The 10237-nt window shown below is 30.3% G+C and overlaps 1 protein-coding gene and 1 non-coding gene across 2 annotated transcripts in view; one reads left to right on the top strand and one right to left on the bottom strand.

The window, feature by feature from the left end:
• LOC119632821 overlaps positions 1-5780 on the bottom strand; it is a 22451-nt gene extending 16671 nt beyond the window's left edge. The window contains exon 1 of the mRNA XM_038025935.1: positions 5373-5780. Within this exon, the coding sequence (XP_037881863.1) occupies positions 5373-5704 (332 nt within the window). The 5' untranslated portion in view covers positions 5705-5780. The remainder of the gene's footprint in view (positions 1-5372) is intronic.
• Positions 5781-9489: 3709 nt separating this feature from the next.
• Trnam-cau lies at positions 9490-9562 on the top strand. Its single transcript has one exon. It is a non-coding gene; the product is annotated as a tRNA-Met (tRNA).
• The last annotated feature ends 675 nt before the right edge of the window (positions 9563-10237 follow it).

Genomic DNA, 10237 nt, shown 5'->3' with positions numbered 1-10237 from the left:
TGTATGTATGCATATGTTATATCCATATGTTGTATTCATATATATTAAAAGGACATATATATATCTACATAAGATCAAAATTGAAATTAGAATAATAATAAAAACATGATAATACAGAAAAGCAACAACATTCACACATTATGTGAAATACATATGCATATATATATATATATATGTGAAAACGAATGAAATTCTCTTTAATACCAGCAGGAGTAGACCGGAGGTCATAAAAGTACTTAAAGTTAATGAATATAATTTAATGTTGATTATTACATAACTTTTGAAACCTAACATCAAAGCTTTATCTAAGAGAAGAGAGAGAGAGAGAGATAGAGAGAGAAAGGCGAAGAGAGAGGTTAAATCCATAAAAGTTAATAATTAAAGTATTTATTTTCAACATCAACAACAAAATTTAATTACTTTTCTCTCTATAGCCGTTTGCTTGCCCTTTTTTTTCTTTCTTTTTTTGATGTATACGTTTAAATTGCCAAGCGTTTGTTGTAACGTTGAAGTGGTGACTGTTTAGTTGTTAATTATATGCATTCATTCAATATAACAAACAAACAAATACAAAACAAAAAAGAAAATTATATTCAAACATAATGTAAAACATTTCGCACATTAACCATTTAAAACGGTTAATATTTAAAGGTGTGGATAAGCAAGGCTCTTGAGCATTGCAAAAGCAATAAAGCATTAGTTAAACGAGGTATGGTAAGGTATATGATTTAGTAGAGTATATGTTCTATTCTATAATATTTTATGTTTACAATATAAATGCATTTAATATTTATTAAATATTCATTTTACATATGGTTAGATTTTAAGTACGTTTTGTGACCAAAGCAAGTGACATGTTTATTGTGTGCACACAGCCATGTACACTTATACGCATGTACATATATGCACTGATTGTGGTATAAACTCAAAAAAAAAAAAAAAAAAAAAAAAAAAACAAAATCATGTAATACAGTAAATAGCCATTGTTAGTTTAGTTTTATATATACATACACACAACCATATGTACACACATACATACATATACATGTATATATATATACATGTATATATATATATATATATATATATATATACATATGTGTGTGTGTGTGTGTGTGTGTGTGTTTGTGTTTGTGAAATTATACTATACATAGTAGTTTGTACTTTAGCATGTTTTTGTGGTTTATCTATGCATATGCATACGCACAAACATATGCGTACATATGCCTCCGCAATGATTGCAACTAATTTTATATGTTAAAAGCTTTTAATTAGATTTTATTGTTAATTGAAACCACAATTTTGTAATTATTTTTGTACATAGCATTCATAATATGCATTTGAGTGTATTTTGTACATATTTATTGCATTGTTTATACATATTTTTATAAATATTTACCAACGTTTATATGCAAGCAAATAAAATAAATATAGACAAATTGTTTGTAAATGATATTTGAATTGATTGCATTCAATATATATGTATATATATATAAACAATACATATAAATATGTATATGTATATATAGTCAATATTTATATATGTATGTATATTACGTGTATATATATAAATAAAATAACACACAAACGCACGCTTGTAAAACATATAATTTTAACAAACAATTTATGAATTTTTTATCGTTATTAACGAATTAATAGAGAAAATTTTGTGTTTTTGACAGTTTTCTAATAAATGAATTTTTAATTTCAAATAGCATGTGTGTGGAACACGAAAAAAAATGAAAACTTTAATTTTGAGTAAAAAGAACTGAAAGCTCTAAACATTTTGAATTGATTTAAAAGTTTTAATAACATTTTTTTTTTTTTTTTTTTTTTTTTTTTTGTTAATCTAAATCATGTATATCAAATTAAATTTTCGCGAAATGAGGTTCACATGTGCATATATTAAATAAATCCATAAAATAAACATACCACGTCTTTCCTTTCGTTTTCAATGCACGTCATAGATCCTACTATGTCAATATATTCCCGATAAACGTAAGACATTGTTCGAGCGTCCGTTAGTACGCCACAGTCGGAGAGCTCATGGTGGCAAAAATTGAGATAAAAACTTAACAATTCGACTGACGCTCGCGCGTTAAAGTTTAAGATGGGTGCAAAACGTTTGCCGCGACACTCACACTGGCCAAGGGTTGATATATTATAATTCATAAAAGATTTTACCCCTTTATAAGCACACTCCTAAAAAAACTTGCAGCAAACTTACAGTAGAAAATCAACCGTTTTGTTTTTCACTCAAAATAAAGAATCAAGGATAAAGGATCATCATGAATTCGATAAATCCAATTTTCTACCAATCTCGCGAGTTGTTATTCAATGGTTTTCATCAATTAATGTCTTTGTTTTGGCATCATTACTTTCAACTGGCCTTCCAAAACGTGATGCATCTGGGCTTGTGGCCGCACATCCTCATTATACATATCCAAAAATTCATTTTCATGCTCCTTTTTTTTTTGTTCTTCTTGCTTGAATGGAATTTAACCGCTCTCAACTTCCCCTATTTGACAGAATATCAAGAAGAAACTATTGCTTGCCTTTTTATAAACAAAACGAACTCATTAGCTCCCAAATGGGAAATGTACTGTGGATGATCCCTTAATTCGATTTTATTAATATTTAAATAGTTATTAGAAGAGATGTGTGAGGGCTTACTTTATCTTGGTGAAGAACGATCCGACAGCATTTATTTGTTTTGTTGATTTCACTACAGACTTCTGTGCCTCATTCAGAATTTATTCCTTTACGTTCGACTAAAGGGTCTATTGCCACTTGGCCAGTGTTTTTGAAAAAGCAGGCGAACACTTATTTCAAAGTGCTTTGAACGCAAACAAGTCTTACTGGATTTTGGTGCAAACCTACTGAATTTCTTAAACACTTGATTGCGCTATCGGTATAAGCGTATTTTTAACATTTTATTAATTTGTGGATGTTCTATCCAAAAAAATCTTTTTCACAACTAAATGATCAGAGAGTATTTTATATATGGAAACGCCTAAGATCGCCACAATCTCACGATATGTCACATCCCGAGCTTGTATAATCAATTTTTGCATAGCATCAATATTTCCTGGCGCAATAAAGACTTAGTAATCTGGCAATCATATTTAATGTAAAATTGTCCTTCAATGCCCAAATAAACATTATCGAATGCGAATAAGGCAAAGGATTCTTTGGGCTTCAAGAAGGGTTGGCCAAAGAAATTACGTCATTGTTACTCTCTACCCGATTGCTCTATGCACTGCTTGTGTGGGATATTTTTGAATCTGGCTCTAGTATCTGGTATACAGAATACGATCTTAATTGTCAACAAATTGAATATGTGCAAAAACAGTTTTCAATTGAACCTTATGTCTATTATTTTATGTCATCTTGCATTTTTGAGTGTTTCTGTCTGAATGGTAAATCCATTATATTTGCGAATTTCTCCAGTGAATGCAAAATTGTTTCATAAGCAAAAAAGAAAGCCTAGAAATCGGTAACGTCGCTTTATGCCGTAAAATTTTTCAAAACACTTAATCTTATATAATTAGTGTCAATTAATTGCAGATCATTATAGTAGAAAGTGTTAAGCTTCGAAAAGCATCAACAGCATCAGCATTAAATACATCATTTACAAGAAAATCTATCTAAATATTTTTTAAATAAAAATATATGTTATGATAATGATATGTGTGTATATTTATTGCTGCGATTAAAATCTAGGCAATGAAAGTGTATATGTGTTTGTGTGGACTCGTAATAAAAATAAATTCAAAATCATTCAATGCACGTACATATATGGTCCAAGTCGTGCAAACGATTAAATTCAAAAGCAAATTGAAGCGTTTTTTACATTTTTTTTATATATGTATAAGCAATTCATGGCTGTTGAATCTTCCATGATATATAGTCCCAATATTTTTTATTACAAAAGTATTTTACTTTCATTACTTTCGGGATATACTCAAATTTTACTTCCTTTACTATGTGCTTCGTACTTTGCAACATTAAGTAACATATTTGTTTACAAGCGCTAAGGATTACCACGTTATGTATCACTCTGTTGATCTATTCCAAAAACGTCGAGACCGAATCGTAGAGTTTCTGCCACAACCATCCTGATTGTTAACTTCTGCTTTAATACTAGATTTACGGTACACGTCAACTTGACGAGTTTGTGGTTTCAAGTTCGAAAATTCTCTATAACGAAACAGATATTTTCAGCTGTTGCAACACATTTTTACCCTTAGCACTAAGCAGTAATCGCTCTTTATTTGATTTTAATTTGTAAATTTGGAAAACGTACTGAACAAAACAAAGCTAAATGTGAGCTTGATATTCTCGCCCAAATAGCAAAAAAATATACCGTAGGATTCCGTAGATGGCATCTTCGTGGAGTTTTTAACTTTTCACATTTTTCTGCCTTCATTGCCTGGATATTGTGGAAGGAGACAGCTTAAATAGACATATCGTTTTCTTTTTCAATTAGCTGAAGAATTGGGCATTCGACCACAATGACGAATCATCGATTACCATCAATTCACTGTTTGATGTATCAAATGCTGAATATTTTAAAGTCTTTTAGCTTTAAATTAAGCAATGACCTTGCCTAATAAATGTGTATATCATCTGTGTGTGTTTGTGCATAAGCTAACAAACAAACGACTCTAGCAAACGGAAAAGACCACAAAATGGATAGCCAACTTGATTCTCAATCGGTTTTCAAAAAGTAGGCTGTCGAATTGGATCCTTTACTGAACAATCTTCAAACTAATAATGAGACTTGACCTTACTACGAATATTCATAGACCCGAAATTCAGCGTCCAAATTATGGGTAGATGCGGTACGAACTACTTACACGTAATAATCACTTTAATGGCTATAATACGAATTACAATCATTCCAATGAGAAGAATTTCCTTTCATCACATTTTCACTACAACCATCAATAGCTGAGACGGTATCGTTGTCGTCACAATAACGAGAAACGTAGCGATTATCGCATAGATAGGGCCAGAGACGAACTGGCGGACGAACAGGGAGACGAAAAATGAGAGCGAGGAGGGACGGAGAGATAAAAGTCACTAAAAAGAGTAAGAACCTTATGTTGATAAAGATTATCGGGTACTTCTACCAAACGCAACTTTTACTCTAACATGGCTCACGAAATTAAAGTCTTCGCTATAATGCCTTTTAAACTTTAGTTCTTGGAAGTACGATGTTTTTAAAAAAAAAGTAAATAAATAGTTTCTCATAAATAATTCAGCGTTTCTTTTTTGCTTTCTTCTTCTTGAAGGTATATTAATGTAAATATAAAAAAAAAAAAAAAAAATTCTTAATACAAAAATTAATATTCACCACATTTTCTTACCTATTTCTTGTTATTCCATTATATCTCATTAATTTATGTTTATTTACTTCACTATTCTTCAATCCTTGTTTCGGTTTTGTGATATGAGGTGATGATGTAGTATGAAGCCATTGACTGTAATACATATCATAATCATTGTAATGAGAAGAGCGTCCCCTTCCTTCATTTTCACTAAAACCATCATCGTCGTCATCATAAGCGTCAGCATCATTGTCATCATAATAATGAGAATCATAATAATTGTTATCATTCTCTTGCGTGTTCTGATTTGCTAAGATGTTTTGATTATCCGGTAAATCTACATCAGTTCTCGAATATACCACCACCGGCATTTGTTCTTCATAGTAATTTTTAGTTTTCGAAGTATTATTTTCATGAATATTTCTGGTAAATTTTCCATTTCTCGCAGTGCCATTAGAATTTTCAAATTTTACAAGGTTTTTATCCTCATCAGTCCCTTTAACAGTATTGACAAGTATGCGTAGAATTGAAGGCTCCGAAGTTAATTCCATTATAATGACTGTACTTAGAATAACAATGGAAATCACTAATAATATTCTCAAAATAAAATGAATCTTTAAACAAAATTCTTTTAATTCCATTTTGCTTTTCTTTTTGTTTTTGTTTGTTTTTTTTTTTTTTTTTTTTTTTTTTTGGTTTTAAAAAGTTAACAAAATGATCGGATTGCTTTCATTAATAAACTCAGACTACGAAGCGAAATCATATTCTATGCCTCAACTCTTTATTCTTTAAAAATTTCGTGCAACTTAGTGGAATTTAAAAAAAAAAAAAAAAGTGTGAATTATTGAAGATTGAAACTTAAAAAAGAATTGATAAATAATGTACTTGTGACGTTCTTGGTTTACATTTCTTATTTTCATTGGTATTGTACACAATGACTTATATAGAACAGTTAACAATTTACAGTAATGCAGAATGGAGCAATAGCAGCATTTTTTTTTATAATTAGTAAGTAAGAAGTAATAATAAAAGATCAATTAACAGCTTGAAAAATACAAAAACATTTAAAATAAAAGTATACAGACTTTACAGACTTGAATGAAACGTTGACCAGCAAGCACTATTTGAAATTGAAGAAAACTCAAGAGCTTTCATTAACTTATGCTAAAGAATGTGTAAGAGAAAATTTTCAAAAATTATCTTAATACAAAATTTAATTTAAATTCAAACTGATAATTGATATTTTGACCACAAAGGTCAAAATGAATTTCTCTGAATATTCGCTTAATGTTTTCATTAAAATTTGCTTGTAACTTTCAAAATACACTTTTAGTTGGCTGAGTATTTCATAGCAAAAACAAATGCATCGCACAAGATTTTTTTTTTTTTCTCTTAAAAGCAATCTTTTCATCCTCCACGCTGAAGGTAATTAATTTGGGACTAATATTTTAAGTTTTTTCCCATTTTCCTTATAGGCATTCATTTATTGCTCTCTCAAGGATAAAATTCATTTCAAAAATACACATAACTTCAATGCCTTGTAAATATGTATGCATATCATATAAACTGCTTGTAAGCCATACCAAACTTATAATGCTTATGATTAGTGTAACAAAAGTAAAGAAAAAAAAAAAGGATATGCCTGAATAACAGTAACAACAAGCAGATTTCAACACGACCAGATATTCTAAACAAAATGTTACAAAACCTACTACTAAGCTTATGTGTTTCCACAAAGTCTTTGGGAAAAAAAAAAAAAGAAAACCAAAAAAAAAAAAAGAGGAGACAAAGCATCAGTAGTAGAAAGTAAACGAAATTTTTCCCTGCATAATTTTGTAATGTTTATATGTCTTTATTTTATGGCATTGCTCTAAGCACATTAACACATACAAATGTGTGCACACACTTGTACACACATCTACACCAGCCAGTCTTTATTATCATTTTGTCATTTTCTACATTATTATGATTGCACTGAGAGACAGAGTGTGCTTTGTTTGCCTTCGCACAAACGCAAATGTACACACATGCATATATATAGATATAGAAAATATTTCTTGTAAAATATTTGTTACTACGTATAAATAGATATTTGAATGTCGGTATATATATATATATATATGAGAATATCTAAACGCATAATAATGTTTATATTCAACTCGATTTGTAATGCAACTTATTATGCCTTTGGGGATGGTAAACACATATGTTCAGCTATACGAAATACTTGTTCAAAGATACTTAAAATAGACAGACACACGTACACGTAGAACGCGTACATAAATACATTCATGCAAGCGTGTAAGTATCAAAAGATACATAAATAACTTAAAGATCTCTTACAATCCAAGGAATTCAACTGACACATAGAATAGACTACGAGATATTATGAATGTATGATAATTATTATTAAAGTAATTACTTTGCTAGAATCCATAAGCAATAAGATAGATATTTGTATATTTAATTGGAAGAAAATCAAATTTCAATCAATGCATACAACGTTAATAAATCCTTTGGAAGTTATATCGGTCAAGTTGACCGAAAGTTAGATCTTGCTTACCTACTTGTTGTATTATTACCTATAAGCAACAAAAAGACAATAACGCTGTCAATGTAATTGTTTTAGAAATTTCGGTCCATTATCTGAACGGGGAAACAAACATACTCTTTTTGCTTTACAAGTATAGCGCAACTTCACTTAAAATTCTTTATCGATATAAAGCAGTAGCACGGTATGTCGGATAGTTTTAACGGAAAATCATCGTGTAAGGGTAAAAAATTGATCTCCAACATATTAAAATCTAAATGAATGCAATTGCGGCATCAAATATTTCTTCCTTTTTTTTGTGTTGGGTGATTTGCCTTATTTAATTGAATGGCATTTACTAATTCCTATGAGCATCATAATAATAATTCCGGAGGATGCTACTTTATATATTTAAATAAGACTGTGATTAAATTTTTTTATCTAGCCTCAGGCCTCCTGCTGAGATGTCGTGATGCATTCAAGTTTCTGCTACTTGTATGTGCTCGTTCAACGCAACCTCAAAAAAAAAGGAAATGTTGTCTTAATTAAGCATTTTTCGTTCTTTAAAGTATCTTCGATATTTGAACCAACTAGCGAGTTAGTGTTCGCTGCTCCAAATCTCAACGGCAATAGAGGTTACTTTGGCCGTAACTATTGTGAGTGCTCGGTTAATAAAAGCATAAAAGTTGTCTATAGGACACACATCTACTAATTTGTGGCCGCCATCACTCCTTCCCTTTCTTTCCTCCTTTCGGAAAGTCGCCGTGTTACACGAATAGACTAAAAGAAAGAAAAACCAAATATTCTTCTATTTCTTACTATTGCAAGTCTAAATCCAGATTGATTAAAGAATAAACCGACAGAGTAAAATTTTATTTTCAAGTCCTTGTTGGTGGATGCGGATTTACGTTCTAATCTCAACACTGTACACCTAGTTTTAAAATGCTTTCTCTACATAAATTTATTTCTAGAAATATATACAAATATGTTTAATATTCTTCTCTGAGAGCAGAAGCAACTTAAGCAGGTTTAAGCGCTGAACATAATGCATTTATTTGCATCATACATTGGAGCAGTGATACAACGAACTATCCAGCAATACAAAGCAAGCTGTGTGCCTCACTGTGAGTTAACAGTTTCATATTTTGACGTCTGGGCGCACCATGCACCATGGAAATGCGTGCATTCTATTTAGCTTTCTACAGTCGTTCTTTTTGGCGCCAAAGCATAAAGATGATTTCATCTATTCAAATTTTATCGCGGCACTTAAACACATCGTAGCTACACGTTTCGTTTATGCCATTCCTACGATTAAATGGATTATAATTTAATTATGAATGCATTAAACTGATCTAGGTTATTCTAATATAAAAATACCAAGAGTTTTTTGTGCACAATAACAAGTATTCAATATAGTAAGAATCGTTGTAAGCATTTCTTTTCGTTTTGGTTTTATTGTGCATTATAAACGTATGAAAATAGTTTTATAAATTTACATTTTTCAAAAAATAAGAGAAAACCAATTTTTCTAACTTTTATTTTTTTATCGTTAATTTAACAGAATCTTAAAATGTTCTATTTTCTATTACTTACAATGTATATGAAGTTTAAGAATGATGGACATAAGCCTCGGTGGCGCAGTAGGCAGCGCGTAAGTCTCATAATCTTAAGGTCGTGAGTTCGATCCTCACCCGGGGCATCTATTTTTTTTTTCCTTATAGAATAATATATAATTTTTTTTTTTTTGTTTCTATATTTCATTTCTACACGAACCATCGAATGACTTGTTATTGCTATTGCATTAATTAAGAACGAACTTCATACACGGTATGTATCAATGTGTTCCGCTTAGATTTACAAAAAGGCAAAATAAAAAACTTATGTCAGCTAGAAGATAAATGTGACAAATTCACTATTTAAAACACATCAGTTCCATATGTTTGCTTCTCATAGTTTGACAATATTTGATGCTTAGCAATACATAGAAGTCTCTGTTCCTGTTTTATAGCAACCAGAATTCGTTGAATTACTTTTTTGCCGATTAGAAACAAATTCCCTTCGATCTGTTTACTATTGAAATTAATGATAATTTTATGATAGTCCACATTCTTAATCCTCAAACTGATGCCCTCACTTTGTACATTTTTTATAATATATTCCTTCTTGATCCAGTTCATTAATAAAAAATAGGATTAACTATTCATACCCTTTGCCTTAAAGCCAGATTAAAGTTCTGAAAGCAAGAGAAACTCAGCAATAGCGGCAAATTAAATATAAAATACAGGTATCTAGGTTTATAAATACAGTATCTAGGTTGTAAATACGAATGCAGTAGGTTCCTCCAGTTTTTCCCTAATCGTCTTAAAATTTTAAA

The sequence above is a fragment of the Glossina fuscipes genome, unplaced genomic scaffold (genome assembly GCF_014805625.2).
Source record: "Glossina fuscipes isolate IAEA_lab_2018 unplaced genomic scaffold, Yale_Gfus_2 2, whole genome shotgun sequence".
Taxonomy (NCBI): Eukaryota; Metazoa; Arthropoda; class Insecta; order Diptera; family Glossinidae; genus Glossina; species Glossina fuscipes.
This window is presented reverse-complemented; position numbering and strand designations above follow the sequence as displayed.